Source organism: Ptychodera flava, chromosome 16 (genome assembly GCF_041260155.1).
Source record: "Ptychodera flava strain L36383 chromosome 16, AS_Pfla_20210202, whole genome shotgun sequence".
Classification (NCBI taxonomy): Eukaryota; Metazoa; Hemichordata; class Enteropneusta; family Ptychoderidae; genus Ptychodera; species Ptychodera flava.
Window position 1 is genome coordinate 20,731,761 of NC_091943.1, and position 26,643 is coordinate 20,758,403.

Below are 26,643 nucleotides of genomic sequence, written 5' to 3' on the forward strand. Positions count from 1 at the left end.
CCAGGATGGAGACTTCGATATACCAAACCCCTCCTTCATTACGTCATCGTCGTCATCAAACAGGTAAGTGAAAACGCGTCAGACGGAAACAAATCTTATTTCATAATAAACAACGTAAGGCTGAAATTAGGAGGACAATGTCTTGAGGATCGCTACGAAACTTCAAAGGCCAAGTCATGTCGTTTGTGACACACTATGGTAAATGGAAAGTAAAAGCATACTGTACGTTACGGACGGAATTAAAAGCTTTCTTTGAGACAAAGAAGAGTTCCAAAATTGTGCCTTAAATTCTCTCCTTCGACCTTAGGTCTTCTAATGCGGGTCACACCTTTATTCAAGATACGTTTATTAGCTTAGTCACGTAATAAGACATTATTGTTTTGATAAATACACATATCAACACACTCTACACTGAATTAATTAAACTTAGAAAAACTACCATTAGATTTGTTGTGCTCTATGTTTGATTAACATACTTAAGTCAAAGGTTGTCGTGTTTGTTACATAGGAATTTTCTCAGGAGAAAGAAAGCTGGGTTAAGAAGACCTAAGCAAAGTCGAAAATAGGTGTGAAATATTTGCATAATGCATACATATGAACCTTACACTACGCAAATTTTGTTTATCAAGCCAGACGAAATCTATCGGCCCCGTTTCGCACAGAAGAGATAAAGTTGTTACACAGTGATTTCATTAGTATCATGCATTTCTATTTGGCCCCATACTTATACAGTATACATGTGTCATGCATTGAGAAGAATGGTTTTGCGTGCATTAAAAAGGCTGAATGATCGTTTCCAGCCTCTCGTGTCACAATGCTTTCGCGGGTATTTCTGCCCGTTAACTGTAGTACAGTTAAATCGAGGGGCCATTGGTCTGTTGCCACATTTGCCGTGCTATCTGCATCTAATTGTAATGGGTTTAGAAGCGTGCAGTACATCACACTATCATTAAAGGTTGGAATTGGCTCGGGGAGAAAAGATCGCTGGTTAAATTGCATGAAAATTGTCATTACTATTACCGCTCCATGCTTCAGTCATGAATGTAAAATGCCATACTAAAAGTTTGATGAAACTGGCTGACTAATCATAATTCATTCGAACCAGTCTTGTAATGAAATACATACTGTTTCTTATTATTAATTTTCGCTCTTAGGCTACTTACACCTAACTTTTAATTTGAATGAAGTCAATATTTAGACCAGTATTCAAAACACCAGCTGGGCATCGATTTAGGATTTCGGGCAATTCAGGAATTTTTTGCTAAGTCATTACAGTCAGGCAAAGGAGAGCGGAGTTTAAAAAGGTGTAGGAGCGCACCGGCCGTATTAAATATAAGGTAAATATAATGATTCATTAAACGTTATTTGAAACCCTTCTCTTTTTCGAATTCAAACTTGTACTGTTGCTAATCAATGTCAGGAATAGTGTTCCTCATCATCCGGGTAATAGATTTGCCATGTGCGAAGATAAGATCTCCGTATCTACCATTGAACTTCTTAAACGTCAAGGGGTACAGTGTGCACACATTGACTAGCTGTTGTGTATGAGGTTAAACATATACTTCCCCTTGGGCCTCAGTCATCCAAAAAAATATTCTGATATAATTGACAGTTGTATTTTGGCTGTACTCTCCTCCTTTTAACTGACTGAACCTTAATGAAAATATCTTAGACTTAAGGCATAAACAACGCAGGGGAAATCACCACTCCAGGCAAGAATAATAAGTTGTTTGAACTTTCGAAGCTTTAACAAATTTAATCGGTCAGCATATGAAACTGCTTTTATGTTCTACGACAGAAGTTGAAGCATACATATCACGGAGGAAGACATTAATATTGTTGTGATGTAACAATGCTAGAATGGTTCGTCAGTAGCGTCCAGTGTAATTCGTGAACTCATGTTTCGTGGTGTTACCTTCGGTTTTTATAGTTTTTTTGGTTACATCATCTCTTGCAATTTTATCATTCATGAATCCCAAAGCCATCATCAGTCTCATGTTCTGATAGCACACGATACGGATTTAATGATGGTTTCTATCCGAAGTCTCCGTTTCTCATCATGCCGATAACAAACCTTTCAAGTGATGGTTTGAATGGTCACCGTGTCATTTCTCTATGTTCATAAGGTCGTTTCATTTGAGAATCTCTTTCTTTGCCATGGCCAGTGTATTTAAATGACCAGGGTTGACAAAACTATTCAGCCTAGGATGTAGAGTGACCATCACTTGGGTCACACTTGTTCGCCGTATTCTGGATTTTTCCAACAACTATTTGAATGGCACCAGCGGTCGAAGTGAACTACGATCCAACAGACCAACTGCAGGACTATAAGTTTAAACCTGTGGGCGCTCCTTATAAGCCAACAAAATACACACTGGATTCTTTATGTAGAGCTCATTGTAAGAAACATTTGACCAAGATTCCAAGATGTGCAAATGTTATATATTTTGGACGTTACGTTCGATTTGAATGCTTGCAGTACTATATATATTTTACAAATCTGTTGTACACGGTTTTAGCCAGCTCTAAACCTTCAAATGCACTGTGAAGAGCATACAACACGGATTGGCACAATTTTAATTAATCAAGCCCGGGAGAATATTTACAGAAAACATGAAAGCATTTTCACTAACTTCTTTCATATTTAATGAGTCAAACTCAAAGCAAACCAACATTTATGAAGTCGATGACGGGAGCATATCAAAACGAAAACGCAATGAAATAATTAGTATGTAACTCAAGTATACTAGTCTCTGTTTTGTCTTTTCTGAGTTGTGAAAAAGGCGCTTTGTGACCGTATCCGAAGAAATATCTGTGAGCATGGTGACTTCAGCAGTCACACATGTGTGTATATCTACTGGTACTCAGAATCCAGTACAGAGTCATAGAAAAGAGTCAAACTGATTCTCCAATCTCATCTATAGTACCTTCATGTCTGTGTGCTAGTTATCATAAGTGTTGATGTCATCATTTTAGTGATAATCAGTGCTGACATTATTTTTTTTGAGAGTTAACCAGGAAATCACGTGTACAGAAATTATAAGATAGGACTATTATTACAAGTGATCGCCTTATCAACGGTCTGAGAATGATCATCAGCTGTCTGACGTCACACTCCATCGATGATCAAGAGTAATAAAGAGCGGGGTACTGACGAATTATCTATGAACGAACCGGTCATTGATCAAATTCGACGTTATGTCACTACGAAAGGAAATGCTTTTCCCAATGATATGTTTTGCGGGAATTCATATCACCAAGCCAACCAAAACCCACAATGTTCTACTATCACAATGAAGACGCGGCATTCATTTTGAAAGGGGGATATTTAGCTCAAAATTAGAGTGATGACGTAGATCACTCGGCTATATAAGTTTTAAAAGGGTCACATACTAGGCCGAATATCACTGAAATCAACTTCCATTTTTAGGATGCAATGGAACAGGAAACACAGTTAAGCGTTGGTCTGCGGAACTCATCGGAATAAATAATTGCTAATTCTCAACCATCTGTCAGGTGAAGTGTACCATGCCATCTTTTCATAGAACTAACATTTGCTGAATGTCAGGTATTGTGTCGTACACCTATAAATAAACAACAAAATGAGTGTATAAAACTTACAATCTCTGTGTATAAAGCTTTATTCGTTACTGCAATATTCCGACAGTTGGACGATCACCACATAGTACAGAAAAATATTGGTATACGGAAAAGGTACCCCTTTACGAATATCTGCCTTTTTGTCCAGTAGCATTCTGTCTTGGCATAACTCCATCTAAAAGTCAATTGTTTTGGCGTAGTCAAGTGATCAGGAAGCTTACCTCGACTGTGACACTTCCGAGATACTTAGGAGTAATAGCCACCGAGCAGTGGCAATAACACTGCCGTCAACCCAAAGATTGCATATTTTGTGGGACTATTTGCACCAGCTGTGGAGGAATGAAATAAATATAGCTTTTACCGTTACATCTCATGGCGATTCTCCTAAAAGCCTTGAGTTTAGTGTTTGAATTGCAGCCCAAGACTTGTAAGTTACAAAAACTACCTTTTACCTCTTGGGTGTGTTGCATGACCCTGCAGATGAAGTAGTGTTTACATAATTCTGAACATCGTTGTCTGTCACTAGGTATCATCCCGGTTAGGAAGAAGTATATGTATCATGGCATATACTTGAAGCCCGGGCCATAATTCTCAATGGGTGCCGGTGGTGTTGGCTAAGTTGTGACGGTTTAAAAATGATAAGACAGCATCAAGCCATTTGAAAGCACAGGCAAACTTGGGCGAAATAGAACATGCTACATGTTATGGCAATATTGAACATTGAACGATAAAGAAGTTATGTCGCGATTCCAAGAGTTGATAGTCTTTAGATAGCATGGCAGTTTATAAAGAATACTCTATCAACCGACAATAAATTTAACATTGATTAACCAAGGTTGTACATTTCAAATGACCATTGAAAGTTTTAGGGGTTTTGCACATTCTTCTTTAACTTACGTCAAAAAAATTTTATCTCTATTTTTCCTTACCAGTCGTCATTTCTACAGTCGCATCTGCATCATCGGTTGTTGTATCATTGCCTGTGGCTGACGCAGGCGTTGTAACGCCAGGTACAGTGGTTCCGCCACCTTGCGTCAGCGTAGCTATCTCTGTCGCTTCAGTGGTGCCTATCGAGGTCAGAATAAATTAATGAAGGTTGACTTGCATTATGAAAATAATGTGAAATTATCTACTGAATATCATTCATTAACGTATAGACTTTATTTCCATGATGAATATCTACTAGTTTTAATCAAATGTCGGAACGAGTATACAATAAAAAGAAGTAAGGCTCATTAGTAGATTAAAATTTCAATTTAGAGTGTAAAAACTTGTCTTCTATTCAAGACTTACCGACATATTTATCATGAAAAAGTCTACATTGTAGCAGTGTAAAATTTTTCTTTATCTTTATATTCGCAAGTTGCAGCTAAGTTAAACTCGTTATGTATGCATTTGCTGAATTGGTTGTCATGAATGTGCAATACGCTGTGCAACTTTCCATTAAACCAATGATGTATGACGTCATATTCAGGCCAATTAAAGCCTTTGCAACACCAGGGAATGTAATTCAATGAATATCTAGCAAAACAAGCTTACTACATCGAATTAAAGATGCCTGATGTATGTGTGACGTCATCATCTTGTCAACTTTATACTTACTTGTGGAACCTGGCTTCACCAAGGTAACGGCGATTACGAGCACAGATAGAACAGGAACTACATAAAGACCCCTGGAATAATAATAAAAACTGTTTTTGTTGAAAAACAATGTGCATTAAACAACATACGTCACACCTTGCAAGTCGCTTAAAAATTTGCCGACGTCGACGCTGGCCACCAACTGAATTTGTTGTAAATACGAAAGGAACACGTTACAGTTTACCAGTAAAGGTCCAAGTCGAAGTACCATTTGTTTTCGGCATCGAGGATGTCATGTATGTGAAAAATAAACACTCAAAGAGAAAAGTGAGCAAGGTAGGGGCTTACATTTTGCAGGGTAGATGATATCACGGAACTATGTGCTTATCGTTATCAGGCTGTTTGCTCAATTCGGAATCAAGTGCTAAGCGGCATAGAGACACTTATTAATCACCTTTCAGCATAGAACCTCCATATTTGAATCGCTTTAAGGTGAAGCACTACGAATTACGTCAAAATTAGGTTGTGGTGTCATTTTCTTGAAACTTTGCACAAATATTCTTTGAAGTTGTGCAAGTGCAAAAATGAAATAAAAAATGGGGGTCACCACGCTCGTTTCCATGGAAACGGACGTTAAAATGGCGTCGTTAGAAATAAATAAAAATGATATAATTCACTTAAACTAAAGAAAGCAATTATAAAACGCTTAGCAAATGAGTTAATTTTAATATATACCAAGGATTAAGATCAATATCTATCGAATGTATAGTTTTCATGATGTTTGTAAAGAAATTTTAACATAAGTATCGATTACAAAATGACGATATCGAAATTATATCACTACATAATTTTCGAACTTTCTTCCTGTTGCTTTGAATGGTGTCATTTTGACCAAACTTGGCGAATAAAATCCTGACATAATACCATTTAGTTTACACTTTTAATAAAAGGTGTCACCACGCTACTTTTTACAATATCTCTAGGTGAATGGGTAATATGCGCCAAGTAAATGGGAGAGAAATGTTAATTTTGCGCTCATATTGAATAAAATCCAGCTTCCTAGGGGGTCAAAATATGACAAGGTTAAAGGTCACATGTATTTCTAAGAGACTGGGTCAAAAAATTAGGTAAAAGCGCAATTTCAACAATGACAGGTGATGTTAAATACATGCGCTGCAAAATAACCCATTTGCGGCAGGCTGGAGTTAAATCTGCGCAGAAACGTTCTAAAGCGTGTGCGCGTCCGAATTCGTCGCCCTTTACCTTAAAGAATTCATCACATAGTTTGTAAGATCAAAAATGTAAGTTTTGGTAGTAGAATCATAGTGCATTTTGTTTCAGTTTATGATTGTGTGACTATAACATCCATAAATTATCTTCTTCCTTGTCCCTGTCTGTTTCTTTCTCTGTTCCGAATGTTTAGATTGTCCCCTTCTCATACCATTCTTTCCACTCTGCTGATCTGTACATGTATCCCTCCCTTATCTCACCTACCCCTTTCTCCTTAGTTGCCATAGTTTTGCGACGTCATTTCCTATCCATCTGCCCATTTCTGACACTGTGAATATTCCTCTGTTTCCAAAGGGTAAAAAAGTCTCTCTAACTTCCCCGTATAATCTTTGTATGTTTAGTAACTTTATCATACATGCTATGCCTGTATTATCATTCTCCTATTGTTTATACGGTACTGATATCAACCCGTATTTTAACCTGTTGAAATACGAATTATATTTTTACTGTAACCGTACTACTTACTACGCTGGTATGCATGACCTTCGTTGGTATGTTCATATACATATAAAACAGCAGAGCGAATAAGACAAATGACAATCCGAAATGTCATTATGGTTTGGTCAAACTTTTGTTGTTTGCAGTCAGTTCATGGGCATTGCACTTAGGTGCAAGTACAGTTGTACCAAAAACATACAAACGAACGCATTGAAAATTAGTATCATTTGCCGACACCTGCCATCGTTCACGGTCCGATATGGTGAAGTGTTTTCATGTCGTCTACGCTGCTGAAGATTAAGATACCGGTTGACAGTGCATCATGATAGAAGCGCTTTACGGCAAGTTTCCTGTTGATTAGCTTAAGTATCTAGGTGTTGAATTACATCGTTTACAGCCATAAGGGACTGGACACAAATTCAAGGGGTGGGCCGGTGTTTTTTGGGAGTGGGTCGCCATTTTTCGCGCAAGCATTTTGTGCAAGCCTATCGGGAGGTTCACCTTTTTTATGCATCAAAGCTGAAATTGCATGTGCACGTATTAAAGAATATGGAATACTGAAAAAAGAAAAAATGCCTCCTGGCACTTTCATTTTCTGTCATTTCCATTTTCGGCGCGCCCTTCTGGCACAAGTTTAAGGGTATAATAAACAATGTATTGATGATCCAATATTTTTTTCCAATACATAACTTTCACGCAAGGATGAGGTTATGTATCAAAACACGAAAAATCACTCATTTTACACACTCCTGCCTATGTTTTACATCCAGCGTCATTTTAAACTAAAAACTTCAAATTGTGAAAACCTGTGTCGACATCGTAATATTTAAATTGTTTGCTTTAAAAGTGCTCCATAAACCCTCCCTTGAAGTGGAATGGCCCAATAGCGGAATAATATGAAAAAGTGATACGGTTGTCATCACTCCTTAGCAACCAACTTGTTGTTAGTATGGCGATCTAGCGACGAGCAAGCAAGGTCGATTTTTGTTGATTTCGTCGCTAATTTCGGGAAGTCCGTAGGAAAACAGTCATAACTAAAGCTTGCGTGTATGATAAAGGGGTTATTACACGAAGTTTGGCGATACCGCGTCGTATTCTTGTGATGTGTCCGCACGGTATCGGCCTGACTTCGTGTAATAACCCTAATTTTCACATGCACAAGCCAAGTTTGTCGACTCCAAACAAAAAATATACGGGATTTATTCTCTGGTCGTTCTACGTCACGACAGCCCGCGCTATGTCATCAATCTTGGTGCGTCAGGCCTTTTTTTGCGTCGATCTTCGATGTGCTCGATAATGTAAACAAACAACATGGCGGCCGGTATTTCTAAAAGATCAAAATTCGAAAGCTGCGCAACTCGTCAAAATATGGACATATCACTCGTATACGACGCGGTATCGCCGAAACTTCGTGCAATAACTCCTAAGTATTTAATGCAGACTACCTATTAATATCATGCTGACCACTTTGTCTAGACTACATAACATCCGGTGTTTATACTCGTTCTCCTAAGAAAGTGTTACCATTCTGACGTATGGATATCGTACATTATCCTTTGTTTGTAGTATTTCATACAATACTGCAGTTGTTTACTTCTTGACACCTTAGGATTTTATGACCTCGCCTTACCCACCTGTTGAACGATCGGGATATTTGCATTCTTCTCAGATGAAAGAAACTTAGCGAGTGACGTTCATAACATGTACATAACACGTTGCACACAATATTGACTTTTTACACCTGCTTTATATAATTTGTAATGCTACGTAAGCATGGTATTTTAATCACACATTACGACAGCTGAGGAGGGGGAATTGATTGAAGTGCCTTTCACTTTTATCAGGTGAACAATACCAACACAAACATACAACAAACTGTCGAACAGTCGTAACGAAATCAAGGTATTTGTTATCAGAAGGCTATCGGGAAATGCCGCGTGATCAGTATTTCTAATCAACTGTTCTAGGGTAAACTATGGCCAACCAAAATCGTAATACCCCGTGCCCTTGATATAGTCAGGCCTAGTCCAAGCAAAGGACCCATGTATGTTCAACCATACTCTTTCATAATCAAGAATAAAATTCGGGGTCACCGTGCAAATTTGGTACTAGAAAGAGAAAGTACCCAAAATTTATTTACCGATATTTGACATTCAAAATGGTCGCCATCCCAGTGTTAACTCTATGGGTAAAAATAAATTTCCCATTTTCGAAAAGCTAAGACGGTAATTTTTTTCCGACACAAAGACCTTTAAAATGAACACCCACGTGTGGTAGGTAGATCAGCAGAGAATAGTAAACGTTTGAGAGTCCAAATATCTGTCCCCAAGGCTCATTCTACCCTAAATGGCAGAAAACAAAATCATCAAGACAAGAAAGAGGACAGGATGACATACTGTAGATAGTGTTTTTCAATAAATTCAAATGATAACTTTATTATGAATGATAATATGGTATTACTTAACGATGTGTTGCCCAAATAACATGGGCTGGGTTAATTCTTGCAGATATATAATAAGTATTACTTCTTTCAGAAAGCAGTGAAAAATTATTATGCTTTTATAAGCACCGGCATTGCAGCCAAAGACCTAAATTCAATGATAACTATGCAAGAACACTAAGAAATCAACAATAACTACGTACCTCATTGTGCTGCGATGGCTAGTGGCGTCCTCCTCTGTAGTGAGATTAGCCAGCGAGGTGTCACGCTTTTTATAGATGTCAGTTGTCATGGACATCCAGAAAGCAAAATCAGAAACCAAACATAATCATGCTGCTTTCTAATTGGACCGATATTTATATATTTGCTAATGCTGCCATGTGATTAATCGAGTTACTTTGAAGTAATTAATTTTGGTGACATGTAACGATTTCGTGTACAGTTGCCTTGTCAATAAGTCTGCTACATAAACACCAAATGACAAATGACAAAAAGATGCATTGTAGTATAACTAGAGTTGTCAATAAAGTTTTCAAAGAGAAGCTTTGATCAACAGAATGTTAAACATTTCAGCTGAAGGTAACATGCCCTTTAAAAGTGAAAGATATTAAAAAACTTTTGCTACAACCTTCCTCAATGAAATATTCAACCATTCTCTCACCAAATCCGATCTAAGGGGTCTGCAAGGTTTGAACCTACAGAATCAAATAACTGAGCATTCCGTTTCTTAAATTAAAACTAGCCATAAAATAAAATTCACGTTTTCAAAAAGTTACTGCAGTGATAAAATGACCTACACAAAAAATAGACAAGAAAATACTGAAAAAATTGAGCGTGAATAACTGTCCCCAAGGAGCATGTCCAGATACTTTTTCGTCTTGCTAGTCGAGACAATTTTTGATAGCCATTTTTCCTGCTTGTCCAACCGTAACCGATCATTTTATCCTCTGTATGTCCGTATGTCCATCTGTCCTACCATATCCCTCGTGTTATTTGTTTATTTGTCGATTTTAACCAAATGCGTACCAAAGTTTGCTTCGTTTGTTGTACTTAGTCGATAGTATTTTTAATTAGCTTTCATTGATTTCATTCGTTTCTCATTCAAGATGACAATGAAAACTATGGCTTTGTTTCTTCGCCTCATTTCAAGTTCAAAAACTTTCTGATAACATGTTGTGTCTTTGGGGTAACTATGGCAACGGCATCGCCTTATCTCTGATTACCTTTTAGAGGCAGCTTCAAGGACGATTGTGGGTGACTAAATATAATGTTTGACGGTTTCCGCTTACCCGTCACTCTGCATCTGCATCTGCCCGAGCAATAAGCGACACAGGTATTTACATTCCTAAGACGCTAAATTGCGCGCGTTTGAGGGTAAGGCTGCGTTCACAAAAAACGGTTAGGGGGGGCTGGAGGAATTCAGGGGGGATTCGAAAATTTTGGGGGTAATGGGGGGGGGGGGACTTGAAAATTTTGCTCTACCTGTAGGGGGGGACTTGAAAATGTTTGGGTCCCTTTTGAGTTTTACATTTTCCAATTCCAAGTTTTTGTAGGTTATTCAATGAAAAATGAATACCATTTTTTATGTCATCAAAATGTTGTAATGTTAGTAATAATTTAACAAAGTCTAGAACCATTTTGTCACATTTCATGACTTATATCTCGAAAAAATCTAAACGTGTGAATTGTCGTAAAAAACAAACTTGAGCCTCGTAACAGGGCAGAGGCTGCAACTGTTAATGATTTCTGCAATATTTCTATGCAATATAACAACTACAGTTTCTTGCTATCTCCCTACAGCATGCTCAAACACACAATATTTAGTTTGTCGACAAAGCCTGTATATATAAATATAAATATGTATTTGGTGATAATTTATTGGAGTCCAGACTGATAGTCAGTTGTCAGTGATACAAATGCATGGTACACATACATAGGCTGTGATAGCAAGCTGAATACTGGACAATTCAACACGCAGTTGTAAAACTGAACAAAAATATTGCCAAAATTATCAAAGTTAATACAGCTACTGCCTACCGGTAGTGTCACTATCAGATACTACCCTGCTACTGCAGTGTCACTGTCACTGCATACCTGAACAGTGACAGAGACAGCTCTGACTCTGATGTACATGGTAGTTGAAGAAGTGGTCAAATGACACTCATGACAGTGAAACTCACTTGTACACAAGATCAGGCCAGAGAGCAACACATGGAAGAAAACATAGAAATGTTTGAATTCTGGCATATGAGAATAATCAAATATTAAAGAAAAAAGATGGGGTCACCATGCTTGATTTTCTAAATTTTCACACTCTTATTATAAAATGATACAGAAGTAAAACTTTGAATAGTAAAGACTAAAAGAAAAAATATGTGACCAAATGGAATTATTTATTTTTTAACCAAATTTGCAATTATCACACCCAAAATTTCAGAGATTAAAACATTTATTTGATGGAATATTTTAACCTTCCAGTATTGTCAATTTTGAGTAGCATCTAATTCATATAGGTCTTGTAGTTTTGAAACAATTTTTTGGTAGGTCACTGTGCAATACGGCAATTAGCCAGAATTTCACAATTTTCATTTTGTGTGCTCTTCAACAGGAGCAATTGACCTGGCCAGAGTTGGATTAACTCAAGTTGGCTTTTAGACCAATAAATCTAAAAAAATCACTGATGCATTTAAAGAACTTGCCTTGGGAATATGACTATACAAAGTGCTAATACAGGTAGTGTTGAACACCTGTGAGCAGAACGGCGCAATACATGTTTATTTTTTCTGCGCTCACATCCTTTACAAATATGCGGGCCTGTGATAGTTGGGGGGGGGGACTTGAAAAATTTTGACCATATAGAGGGGGGGCATTTGAAAATGTTTTAGGGTACTTAGGGGGGATCTGAAAAAAAAAGATTTCAATCGAGATTCCTCCAGCCCCCCCCCCCCAATCGTTATTTGTGAACGCAGCCTAATGACGGCAAACAGTATATATCATATTCGATAAATTAACATCTAGCTGGATTTTGAATTGGTTATACAGTGTGGAGACAGATGATTTCTACAACATAACAATGAGATAACTAACTGGAGTGCTACAAATCATTGTGATCTGTTGTCCCCGATGTTTGGCTTTCATCCAATCAGAAACAGTAATATTTCATTTCGGCCCTTCAAATATACGTCTAGTAAACACCATCTGTGATGTGTTTATTCAATATAAGCAGTGCAAACAGCTCAACACCCGGCAGTTGATCTTGCCATGTCTAAAATTTAATTTGTAACGACAAAGAAAGCTACTTATTTGAACAGCTACTGTTCAGCTGGGCCTAGTCATCTGACAACGGGACAAAGACATTAGCATGTCGGAATGTTACACTTGCGAACAACACCGCGTCCTTTCTTAAGGATTCATCCAGCCCTCGCTTGCGTTTTCGACGGTAAGGGTGACCACGAGCGCCGGCGTTTGTCTGCTGGAGGTCAGCCATTTCATACGCACTGTCCACGCTGTACTAACGCTCACTGTTATTTTGAAGACTGCACATGCGCCTGACAACGGGAATATATACATAATCTCTGCATGTTTATCAAAGATATCGTCGTCAGTGGTCCACGACCGTTGAGACAAAAGGAAAATAATGACACGCGCTGTAGGTGATGGTTTTCCATTTTAGTAATATTTCAGGAATTTCCCGGTACGATGTGACCTAACACTTTTCGCCAAAAGTAAGGCCACGTGTCAGGGGTTTGAAATTTGAAATTAAAAAAAATGCTAAAATTGACCTTTGAACCTGAGTCGCATTAAATATGTGATCACTGTTTTTGCTTTTTATTCTAATGACTTTATTGAGTCGTTAATGCGCCGTACACTTTGCAAGTTATACCCTTATGAAGATGTACTTGACTTTGATTTCATTTCGGATGCTTTACACTTTTGATATCAAATGTGGTTTGCTGTAAATATCGTTCATAAATGGCCAACTATCCTTAGCTATTCCCTCCTCGTAAATCCCAAGAAGACAATTATAAAGTAAATAGGTTTCACACTTATGTAGAAGTTGTTTTCTTTTAATTAAATGTAGTTTTACTGTAATTTACCTACAACATTATCCCTTTCTTTGGCAAAACCAACGAATTTTTCCAATGCTGTGTATTCTTAGGGGAATGTTGGAAGTGATTGTACTGCAAGAAATTCAAATTGTGAAATAGAATTTCTTCCGTTTGTCATTTGATCTTCGCTTTAAGGAAGAGATATAAACCATTTAATATACATGTTATTTTTGTTGCTGCTATGCTACTGTTCAGAGAGTAATATACTCTTGGCACGGTGGATGATAAACAATACAGACAAAGCATGTATGATAATGGTAATATGAGCTCTTATGTCTACATTTTCAAGTGTAAATCAAATTTTCGCCATGACGAGAACTACTGAAAGCATAGTATTTGGAATTCATACACAAAGTTTAAGCATACACTTTCAAGATTGACACATGGAGAAATGTCTTCTCCCTGAGACTTGGAAGTGCTGACTTGTGCGAGAAAATGTGTCTGTTTAATCGTGGTGCATGGTGGACCAAGTCATTGTAGACAACCGACGTACACGCGTGTACAAGTACGGTACATGTATCCTGATTAAACTCAAGTCGAATCATGCAATTACCTTTCGCCTGTACGTGTGTTATTACCGCCCTGTATGTATGTGTGCGTGGGATAATGACAACCATCAACAACAGTATACATGCCAGAAGACGACTATCATCCACTAGGCGACGTGACAACACGATGGCTTTCTCACATAGTAATAATAACATGAAACGCCCCCGCTACCTTGCTTGTCAACAGAACAATGTAAATTTAAGAGCAGTACAAATACAGTGATCTAGATTGCCGCTACCCATTCGTTCTCTGTTTGCAGTCTACACGCAATATATTGCACTATTGTCCAGCAGAGAGAACCAAAGTTATGTGTCAAATTGCCAGACTTATCGGCACATGCTAGTTCGGACATACCATCGTGCGATCCCCGTTCTGTGAGTTCATGGAAATGGCAATATGACATAAATAAATTCTAGCAATCGTTATCATTCACAGCAAGTAAAAAGCACCCGATTTCATTGGTGCCCTCTTTCAACTGAACGAAGCCTCCACGCCAGCGGTAGAAGTGACAGCATGGGCAGCTATCGTCTGCAAGGCTATACGTTTTCACCCGTAGGTTCTCCTTATAACCCAACAAAATACAAACTGGATTCTTTAGGCAGAGTTCATGGTAAGAAACATTTGACCAAGCTTCAAAAATGTGCAAATATTAGTTTTGGATGTTACATACCCTTTGAATGCTTGATATATATATATATATATATATATATATATATATATATATATATATATATATATATATATATATATATATATATATATATATATATATATATATATATATATATAATTTCAGCCCACTTAAGCTATCAAACACGCTGCAGCGATGAAGAGCATACAAAACGGATAAGCGCGAAATAATATTTTTCGAAACTGCGAAACATTGACAAAAAACAAGTAAGCATTTTTCAGTAACTTTTTTTCATATTTAATGAGTCAAAAACTCAAACTAAACCAAGATTTATGAATTTCATGACGGGAGCACATGAAAATGACATCACAATGGAATACATCTAACTAGTATATAACTCAGTAATACTAATCTCTGTTTTGTCTTTTCTGTCCTACATTTGCCACGAATAAAAACGGAGTTGTGAAAAAGGCGCCATGTGACCCTTTCCGAACAAATATCTGTGAGCATGGTGACTCCAACAGTCACACACGTGTGTATATCGACAGGCACACAGAATCCAGTACAGAGTCATAGAAAAAGAGGTCAAATTGATACTCCAATCTCATCTATAGTACCTTCATGTCCGTATGCTTGTTATCATAAATGTTGAAGTCATCATTTTAGTGATAATTTGTGCTGACGTTATTTTTTTGACAGTTAAACAGAAAATCCAGTGTAGGAAATTATAAAATAGGACTATGATTGCGTGTGATCGACTTATCAATAGTCTGAGAATGATCATCTGCTATCTGACGTCACACTCCTTCGACGATCAAGAGCAATCAAGAGCGGGGTTCCGACGAATTATTTATGAACGAACCGGTCATTGATCAAATTGGACGTTATGTCACCATGAAAGGGAATGCTTTGCCCAATGATATGATTTGCAGCAATTCATATCACCAAGCAAATCAAACTCCACAATGTTGTACCGTTGGAATGGAGACGCGGCCTTCATTTTGAAAGGGGGATATCAAAATCATGAGACCATTTGGCTATACAGATAATATATTGCTCAGTGACATGTTTGTAAAAGAGTCACATGGGCCGAATATCACTGAAATCCACTTCCATTTTCAGTAGCACGGGAACAGGAAAACGCAGTTAAGCGTTGGTCTGCGGAACTCATCAGAATAAATACACTCATGAATAAATGCTGATTCTCAACCGTCCATCAGGTGAGGTGTACCATACCGTCTTTCCATGTAACTCACATTTCGGTGAAGGTCAGGTATTGTGTTGTACACCTATCAATAAACGACAAAATGAGTGTATACTGTAAAACTTATAATCTCTGTATATAAAGCTTTATTCGTCACTCCAATACTGCGACAGTTTGGCAATTACGTCATACAGAAAAATGTCAGTATATGGAAAAGGTACCCTGTGTTATGAATATTTCTCCTTTTATGCTGTAGCATTCTGTCTCTTCATAACTCCATCAAAAAGTAATTCTTTGCCGTAGTCAAGTGATGAGCAAGCTTACCTCAACCGTGACATTTCCGAGATACTTAGGAGTAATAGCGACCGAGCAGTGGCAATAACACTGCCGTCAACCCAAAGATTGTATATTTTGTGGGATCATTTGCACCAGCTGTGGAGGAATCAAATAAATATGGCTTTTACCCTTACATATAATGGTAATTCTCCTAAAAGCCATGAGTCATGTTTTTTATTGCACCCCGAGAGCTGTAGGTTACAAAAATACCTTCGATATTGGGGCTGTGTTGCACATGTCCCTGTAGATATAGCAGCGTTAACATAATTCCGAACATTGTCGTTTGTCACTAGGTATCAACCCGGTTAGGAAAAAGCATATGTATCATTGCATATACTTAAAGCCTAACATTCTCATTGGGTATGGTGTAGGATAAGTTGTGACGGTTTAAAAAAGATAAGACAACGTAAAGCCATTTGAAAGCACAGGCAAACTTCGGCTACATGTTATGGCAATATTGAACATTGAACGATAAAGAAGTCATATCGCGATTCCAAGGGTTGATGGTTAGGTCGTTTGCGTGGCAGTTTTTGAAGAATATGCAATAAAACCGCCAATATATTAAGAATTGTTGAACCAAGGTTACACATTTTAAAAGACCTTTATGAGTCTTAGGGGTATGGCACATTCTCCTTTAAGTATCGTCAAAGTATTTGTATCACCATTTCCTTACCAGTAGTCATTTCTACTGTCGGATCTGCATCATCGGTTGCCGTATCATTGCCTTGGGTCGGCGCAGGATTTGTAACGCCAGGTGGAGGGGTTCCGCCGCCTTGTGTCGGTGTAGCTCCCGGCACCTGTGGATTCGTAGTCGGGTCATCCGTCACGAGGGTGGCTATCGAGACCAAAATAAATAAATAAAGGTTGACTTGCATTAGGAAAACTGAGATATTATCTATTGATTACCATTCATGATCGTATAGACTCAATTTTCACGATGAATATCTTCTACTTTTAATCGTATGTCAGAACGAGTATTCAATAAAAAGAAGTTAGGCTTATAAACAGGTTCAAATTTCGATTCAGAGCATTAAACTTCTCTTTGAATTCGAGACTTATTATTCATGGAAAAGTCTGCGTTGTGGCATTGCAACATTTTTTCTTTATCTTTACATTCGCAATCTGCAGCTAAGTCAAACTTGGTCGTCATGAATATGTAATACACGGTGCAGCTTCCATTTACATTAAACTGCATCTGTAAACTAACCAACGATACATAACTTGATATTCGGGCCAACCAAAGCCTTGTCAACATCACGCCAGGTATCCTAACGACGCAAGCTTACTCTATCGAATTAAAGACGTCTGGTGTATGTATGACGTCATCATCGTGTCGACTTTATACTTACTTTGGGAGAGTGCTGGCTTCACCAAGGTAACGGCGATTACGAGCACAGATAGAATAGGAACTATATAGAGACCCCTGAAATAAAACAAACCATTATTGATTCAGAAATGCTTAACTCTGTATACATTACATCTTGAGTTTCGCTATAAAATTTGCTGCATCTAGCTCACAATTGAAATTTGGTTGTAACAACTGAAGGAGACATGATGTTGAATTTATCTGAAGAAGTTCAGGGCAGTCTTCCCGTGGTTTTTTCCGGGATTGAGGATGCCATGAACATGAAAGAAGAGACATTAAAAAGGAAAGTAGGCATGGCGACGGCTGATATTTTATAGGGCAGATATATCACCGAGCCATGTGCTGTCTGTTGTCAAATTCTTTGCTGCAGTTCGAATCAAATACTGTTAAAGTGCATGGGGGTAATTAACCACCTGTTTGGTCAGTATAGACCTTCTACATATCAGGTGCCGCCAACTGGAAATTTTTTCAATATTACAAAATCATCACGAAACACGTTTCGAAAGCTGATATACTGATTTTACATATTTTTGACCTTGACCTAAACTTGTGGGGGGAAAGTATGGTTGTTCGTAACTGCCCTCCCACTTGCATATGCGGAAAATATGCCCCACTGAATTATGATGCCCACTGCCCTCCAGTATCTATGGTCTGCCGGCTTCCCGCTCTCCACAAGAATGCAAGCTCCCCACTTGCCCTCCCAAACCATTGAAATTCCCCTTTGCCCACTAGATGTACATATTCCAACATGGACATTTCATTTACGCAACTATTTATCTATCACCCACACGTAGACGTGCGTGTGTAGCAATCAAGATCAACGCAAAACTGTGCAAGCAAAATCTTATGATTTAAACCTTTAGACATTGCTCTCCTCTGATTAGGCGCTTAGGGCCTAATCTTTCTTAAAATTCTACCAACCATTCCCCTCCCTCTACCTATTTTCCGGTATCTACTGCCAGAAATTTTCTTCCCTCCCACTGTAAAAACTGATATTTCTTACCCGCCTACTGTAAATATTGACTTGTTCTCCCCGCCCGCTGATTTGTTTTAAAATGTGCCTGCCCGCTGAAAAAATGCGCAAGAACACATTTTTGCACGAACAGCTTCGTTGGCGGTACCTGATGTCATGTGGTTGTTCAGCGTTCACGACTTGATCATATCCTCAGTGGATGCTCTCGTATTAACAGTGAGTGTTGCTATGACATTTCTAATCCCCAATCGTATCTGTTTAGCCCGCGTTTATTACACGCCTCTTATATCGAACGTCGCGCGCTCCATACATTTAATGGTAACTCGTCGATGACGTCGCGGGTCACATAGTCATAGTCATCAACTGATTTTGACAACTTTGGTATTTAGAAATTTTCAAATTACATGCATGGCATAAGAGATCCAGTTGTTAGGAATATTACTTATGAAAAATCAACAAACCTCATAACAGTGATTTGAATACATCAATGCACCATTCGACGATGCAAATCGTTCCATTGTTCAACAGATTTTTATCTAACACGAAAGTAAGGCATATGATTGGCATATGCTAATAAAACCAAACAATTTGAGTAAGAACTATGTAAGAAAGACATTTAACAACAACATCGTAGCCCAAAACACGGGTGATAGCGGGACCGTGCACGGGACTACGTACCCTCGAGGCAGGAGACCATTTGGCTCCCTGGCGTAGGACAAATTGGTACCTACCCTCGGGCGCATTGTCCCTTGTTTGGGCTGTAATATATATTGCTTGAACTAACTGCATGCTGACTACTTTCTTCTTATAAATTCATGTTTGCATACTCGTCTGTTTGTTTGTATTTTTTAATCACAATTCCTTAGAAACTGGATCCCTTAGTTATTTACGACTTGCTGCATTGGTATTTTACGACCTTATCTTGTGCACCTGGTAAATGATCTGAGAGTTTGAATTCTTTTCCGACATTAAAGAAGCTTATGGAAGGATTTACCACAGTTACACAACACGCGCAAAATACATCAGTATGAATAAAGGGATCTATATCTAAGCATTCATAAGCAAATATTGGCGCGTAAAATACCAAGAAATTTGCATCACATACTTCGGATGTTAATACAATGTTTGTATCTGTAATCATCATCTTTTCACACCTGCTTTACGCTGATTTTGAAAAACACAGTATAGAACACAATGAGTATTAAATACATAACGAAGACTAACAGGGGTGGGACATTGTTTGAAATATCACTATATTTTGTAGGTTAACAGCAACCGCGAAATGTGTAATAAACTTGGGACATTTGTAAAGCAACTATTGTAAGAGAGCCCGGGGCGGATAATTGAGGGTCCAGGCCCAACAAATGCATGTATGTCCTTTAATCAGGGACAACGTATTTGAGAGATTCAACTTCAACGACATTCTGGGCAGTGACTCCGATACGCCAAATTCCTCTCCCACCCACCATCGTAGTGATTTGGTCGTGAAAACAGGGTTACAGACGGAAAGATTATTGCTTAACTTCTAAATGCCATAAAACGTCAGATTTCAAAACCACAAAACACTGACGCCTTTAGGATATTAAGGTAGGGTACAGATATCGAACTCTCAAATTTCTACAATTCTTTTCTGATCTACCACTTGTAGGGGCTCATTTTAAAGCTCTTACAGAAAGAAAAATTTTCACCATATTAGTTTTGCGAAAATCCAAACTTTGTTTTTTTTCATAGAGTTAACACGGGGATGCCGACCGTTTTGATTTTTAAAAAAATGTCAGGTAATGTGCTTCTCTAGGAGCAAAATTTGCACAGTGACCCCTGATTTTTATTCTTGATTTGGCAATAGTATGGCTGAAAGCTTCATTTAGGATAGTTTGAGCAAAAGTTTAAGTCGTCCACTTTCGAGGCGCATGTTACCTTAATGTAAGCATTTAAGACCTAGGCTGAACAATTAAGATTTAGGCTGAACAATGCAGACTTGGGCGAAAGTTGGTAGAATGCAGTCCTTCATCAGGATCGCTCACTTACGCTAAAGACCATTTCTGTTACACACTATGATAGATGGACAGCACCAGGCACAATTCGTTAATCTGATGCACAATTAAAGTATAATGCATTATTACATACTGTATTTTGGGGACAGCATCACGAGTTCGGTCTAGGGACAATTTTTGTTCCTGCAGTTTGTCTGAATCTCTCCCTTTCAACCTTAGAAAAGTTAAGCGGTTTACGTATCAATGCTTAACATAACGTGCACAGATATCACAAAGTACACTGAATTTAATCAATATTAAGATATCAATAATTTACTCTGTGCTGTTTCACTATCGCCATACGTTTCTTGTTGCACTGTACTCAGTATTAAGTATTTCTATTTATCTACGACCGCGTAGAATAGGGTTTTGCGTGCACTAAAACTGTTTTATTGAGCGGTGACCGTTTCAAGGCGCTCAAAGTATGATGATTTAGCTGGTCTCTCTGCGCATTCATGACTCTTTAGACAATTTAGGGGACCTATTGAACGATTGCCAGGATTCTTCCGGCTCCGTATGTCTACTTGCTCAGGGTTTCAGAAGCGCGTCCTGGATCGCACAATTCGGCTCGAGAAGAATAATTATTGTCACTTCGCATAAACATGCCAGGTCACTAATAGTCCCATTCCAAGTTCAAGTCATGAATGTAAGATGTATAACGCACTCGGACTTTAACGCTGCGCCTTTCCCTCCGATTCGTCTTCATAAGAATTGCGATATTCTCTGTATCATTTTGTTTAGGACATGTACCGAAAATAAGAGAGCTAGATCGGATCGGACTTTTAGATGAATTGGCACTTCTTATAAATCATTCCAAATATCTATACCAGATATCTGGTATAGATATTTGGAATGATTTATAAGAACTGTCTAGGAAACAATAAATATTTTTCCGGCCAACTTCCGAATGTATCTAAGAATGGTGTGGATTGTTCTGTATATTGCTAAAACCCACGTCTCCCTTAAACTATACTGATACATTGGCCATAGTGACATTATGTCATACTAAAGGTTTGATGACACTGACTGACTAATTATCCATTATTCAGTCATTTGTGTAATGAACTAGACACTATTTTAATATTAAGTTTTCGCTCGTAGGCTAATCAGATTTTTATATGACGTCAATATCTAGATTATTTTATGTTGTGTCGTCGGCGAAATTCTCATGTACTCGGCAGTGGTGATCGCACAGTTCTCAAAGAAATTGTTACAAATCCTTTGTTTCTTCATTGTCGCTGATCCGTAAAATGTCCAAAGCGGAATGTGATGTAAGTGTTTACTACATCGTTGTTTTAAATCGGAAGATCGAGCCAGTCGCACTTCTGATAAAAATCAAAATAGCATTCGCTTCGATAGTGAAAGAGTTAACCTTTTGCTCAAACTTTCCTCAATGAAACTTTCAATACAAATCAGAGGTCACCAGGAAATTTTCCATTTTCGGAAAAGAAATTACCTTATATTTACCTGAGCCTACATTAGAAATAAAAAATGGGTTCAATCTCTGTGTTAAGTCTTCAAAAAAAATCGATTTTTACAAAAATAAGACAGCGATTTTTTATACTCTAAGGGCTCAAAATGAGCCATAACAAAGAGTAGATCAGAAAAGTATTGTGCAAATTTGAATCAGATTATCTGTTCCCCTATGGCATTCTACCTTAAACGGTTGAAATGACTAGTCACAAAGTTTAACACTTCAAAATCACTGATATCCTGTATCTGTAAAAAATATGCATTTACATGACAGATAAATAAATCGCCATGAAAATGTATGATTCCTGTCCTCACACTGATAAAGAGTGGCATTGTTGCCGAATACTGCAAATTCAATAATCATTCTGCATAGGAACTCAAAGAAATGACTCTTAGAATAACATTTCACATACCTCATTGTGCTGCGATGGCTACTGGCGTCGTCCTCCGCAATAAGACTAACTAGCGAAGTGTCATCATGCCTTTTTATAGGTGTTAGTTGTCATGGACTTCTAAACCACAACAAGAGAAAACTAAACGAAAAAGCTTGCTACTTTCTGATTGGACTGATATTTTTATCTTTATGCGTTGTGCAATGTGATTGGTCGAGTTACATTGAAGTGAGTAATTATGATGACGTGTAACGATTTCATTAGAGTTGCCATGTCATTATGTGTGTTTGCCAAAACAAACGCCGAACTACCAATGCTGTAGTTGCATCACTAGTATAACTAGAGGTGTCGTCGGGAGAGCTCTTTATGCGATACATTAGTAAACAGGAATTTGAAAACGTTTCAGCTTAACCCATCCAACTTCCACAATGTCCAGATACTCTTCTTCTGTCTTGCTTGTCCATGTAATTTTTTTTGTCTTTTTTTCGGCTTTGCCTCTGCGCCAATCATTAGCCCTTATGTCTGTCTGTCCGTTTGTCTTTCTCTCTGCTTGTTTTTCCGCTCCTCAGTTGGAGCCGAATACTACCAGTGTATTACCCCATAATTGTTTACAACGACTATTTTATTTTCTTTTGAGCTGTTTTGGTTTTGCTGGTTTTTTCGTCGTTGGCTTGCTCAAAATATATACATAACAAAGTCACAATTTTTCTTATAATGTCCCTCTGTGTTGTTTTGCTCGGTCTGACGATCCGATGACAATGGCATAGCCTCATCTCAAATACACCACTCAGAGGGAGCGTCAACGAAGGTACCTGGTCATAAAAAAGCCACCGGCCCATTTCCACGTATCGTTCCAGCATCACCGAACACAGCAAGACGGGAATAAAGTTTCTGTCATTTCTCAAACGTTAAAATGAGCGCAGCTGAGGGGATAGCAATAAGACAGTAGCATATTTAATTTCTTACCATCTCACTAGCTTTGAAATGTTTATACCCTTTAGAGATAAATGATGACTACAACGTAACAACAGTGTAACTAATGGTTTTTTTTGTTATTTAAAGTGGAGTGCTACATTTCCACAGTTTTCGTGCCCAGGGCAACATTATTATTTAGGATGGTACTTGACCCTAAAAGAAATTGCGCCTTTAGAGTGCAGCCCTTCAAACATCCGAGTAAACACCATCCGTAATGTATTTAAGGAATAGAAGTAATGAAGTGCTATACAAAAATGTTCAACACCTGGCAAGTGATCTTGTCATGCCTAAAATGTAATTTGTAACAACAAACAAAGCTACTTATTTGAAATGTCTATCTGGGTATAATCATTTGGCAACGGGACAAAGACATCTACATAACGGAATGTTACAGTCGTCATATCCACTTACGAACGAGATTCCCAACCTCCCTTTACACTTTGTCTTGGATTATCCCTGTAAAAAGACGTTGACCTTCGCCCTTTGCTGGTTCTTTCAATGACTTTATTAGTATACATCACATGTGCTGTACACCTGCGAGTCTTTTCCAGAGGAAGATATTCTTGACCTTTTGCGTTTTACGATATTTTACACTTTTGAAGTCAAATATGGTTTGTTGTGAATATCATTCAGAATAACCAATCATTATTGCAAAATTGGTTTTCTCATTTTCATGTAGGAGAGAAGTTTTCTTTTAATATGCTGTCATTTGTGTCTGTAATTTACCTACAGTCCAATGGAATTCGTCTCTCCCGCTTTTTGGATCATGGTATACATTAGGTGATTTTTTTAATGCTTGTTATGTAAAAAACGCCATAAGTTAAAGTGATTTGCAAATAACCCCCTAGTCTCCGCCAATTATCATGACCAACAAAATATGTGTAAGTGTACGATTAGCGTGCATTTTAAAAACTTTTATCACAAATTGCTTCATGCTAATGCCATTGCTGTGAAATGCCAGCTTTAGCGTTTGACCATAAACGTCGAGACATGCTCTTTCAACATCATGAGCTTGGGGGTTCGTATTTCTCGCAACTAACAAACGAAACGAACACAATGGCTGTTATTACATGCGTCGTATATTGAACGTCCATGAGCTCCATCGGATTTAATGGTAACTCGTCGATGACGTCGCCGGCCCCATAATTATCACTGGACTGAAAGTGAACCGGAACTATTTTCAACTAGATAACTTTTGGATGTAAAAATCTTGAAATTTCATGTTTTGCATAGGAAATCCGGTTTTTGGAAAATTTTGCAAAAAAATTAATACATCGCATAACACAGTGTTTTAAATATATCAATGCGCCATTCGATGATGAAAATCGTTCCATTTTAATAGATTTTCGTCTAAGATGGAAATAAAGCATTGAATTATCATGTACCAATAAACGAAAATTTATGGAGTGAAAACTGTGCAAGACAGGCATGTAATAAAATCATTATAGCGCAAACAAGGGACTATGTACCCTCGGGACAGGAGACCATTTGCCCTCCTCACGTCAGGCAATGGTCACCTACCCTCGGGCACATAGTCAAATGTTTAGGCTATAATATATACTACTCTTTCCCTTCGATTGTGCAGACATCGAAATTTTAGGTAGAGGTATACTATATCATACATGCCTTTTCATGTCGTCTACTTTTGTCATCTTTTATTGTTTGGAGAGTATTGATGTGAACCCGTATTTTAAAGTAGTATGCACCTCTAAAGTAAAAGACTTTTGCTCAAACTATCCGAAATGAAACTTTCAACCATTCTGTAACCAAAACATGTGTCCCCCAGGCGCGTTCAACCTTAACACGTTAAACATTGATCATATTTTCGCCGTGACAGAAATTACTGAGAGCATAAACTATGGTCATATTTACCAACTTGGTGTCGCATGACTCATAACTCTCCGAAACGTCAAGTTATAGCCAGATCTGTTTTTGTTGCTTTTAGTTTTTGACCCGTTGCATTTAAGTGCATTTAAGCACAGATTTACCCAAAAGATACAGACATCAAACTTTGTGGGAATTACGATCGACACTTTTCAAAACCATAGGTGTTTTTCATGTCGTCAACTTTAGCTGCAGTGTATGTCCGACAATTCATCATGGCAGAACAGATCTGCGCCGATTTTCCTGATGATGAAGTTACACAAAAATAAAGTTGAATGAAAAACATTCACAGCTGTGTATTTATTGTACTCATACTATAAGGAGAGTTTCTGTTGTTTTGTCTTTTGCACTTTCGAATTTAGTTGAAACAACTGACACAAACTCTGACTTTGACCTATGCTAGTCTCCAAACGCAGTTTTCTGAGTTTTGGCCGTGTGTCTGACAGAAACTATGTGACCATACGTATCTCTGTATGTGATCACTTGAAAATTGTTAAAGACAAAGGCAGTCTGTATAGTGGACAATATGCCTCTTCCCTTTGTGTATCATCACAGTGATTGCTTTCCCGACCTTCAAGTAACTGTTCGTCTTCCTCTCAGTGAAGGGTTGTTTTAGACCCGCTTCGGCCTGATTTAACACTCTCTTGTTGAAAGCGGCCCTCTTATGTTGCTGACTCATCCTCAGTTATTTAAAGCCTACTAAGTCCTTGGATAGCGAGAACTGGACTCTTCCCGAGACTTAGCGCACTGACCTCTGTGAGAAGCCTATCTATTTGACTGCGTTAGACCACGTCTTGTTGAAGATAGTCGTCCTTCCTGTATGTGTAGAAGCGCCAAGTTAGACGTGTGCCGAATATGTGCGTTTTCACTGACCTGTAAGTGGGATAACGAAGACAATCAACAACGACAAATAAGCTTGCATATACCAGACGACGATAGCTCGACAGCGCATTAACAATCAGATGCATTTTCACAACTATAAAAGCTATCTCAATCACATGAAACTACTCCGTGAATGTGTTGTCAAAAGAACGTTGCTGTGGCACAAGCGTAGTGATTTAGCTTACAGTGACCCTTATTTCACTGTTTACTGTCTACACACAATAGGCTTATATGTGCATTAGGCCTATCATATAAAACCATGGCCGTATCGCTTCGCCCTAGTTACGTTTACTGTAAATTGTCAGTATAAAACGTCGGGATAAATGCACGATAAACGTCATCGGGTTCGGAGTGTTCCCGAACGTCATTTGCAATTTGATGGAAAGCAACGTAACAAACAAAATGGCTGCTCTCCGCCTGGAAGCGATGTCGCCGACGTAAAAATTTGAAAGGCTTTGAGGAACACGGATACTTCGGGTTGCTAAAT

General features: G+C 38.2%; 2 protein-coding genes across 2 annotated transcripts; both read right to left on the reverse strand.

The window, feature by feature from the left end:
- Positions 1 to 2,622: 2,622 nt before the first annotated feature.
- LOC139114254 (uncharacterized) lies at positions 2,623 to 9,811 on the reverse strand. Its single transcript, XM_070675838.1, has 5 exons — positions 9,553 to 9,811; positions 5,203 to 5,273; positions 4,530 to 4,667; positions 3,822 to 3,929; positions 2,623 to 3,584 (listed from the first exon to the last, which is right to left on the reverse strand). The coding sequence occupies exons 1-4, from the start codon at positions 9,645 to 9,647 to the stop codon at positions 3,847 to 3,849; spliced, it is 387 nt and encodes a 128-aa protein (XP_070531939.1). The 5' UTR covers positions 9,648 to 9,811; the 3' UTR covers positions 2,623 to 3,584; positions 3,822 to 3,846.
- A 5,100-nt stretch (positions 9,812 to 14,911) lies between these two features.
- Positions 14,912 to 22,500, reverse strand: LOC139114255 (uncharacterized). The gene is made up of 5 exons (XM_070675839.1): positions 22,437 to 22,500; positions 17,528 to 17,601; positions 16,852 to 17,013; positions 16,167 to 16,274; positions 14,912 to 15,927 (listed from the first exon to the last, which is right to left on the reverse strand). The coding sequence occupies exons 1-4, from the start codon at positions 22,439 to 22,441 to the stop codon at positions 16,192 to 16,194; spliced, it is 324 nt and encodes a 107-aa protein (XP_070531940.1). The 5' UTR covers positions 22,442 to 22,500; the 3' UTR covers positions 14,912 to 15,927; positions 16,167 to 16,191.
- Positions 22,501 to 26,643: the final 4,143 nt, after the last annotated feature.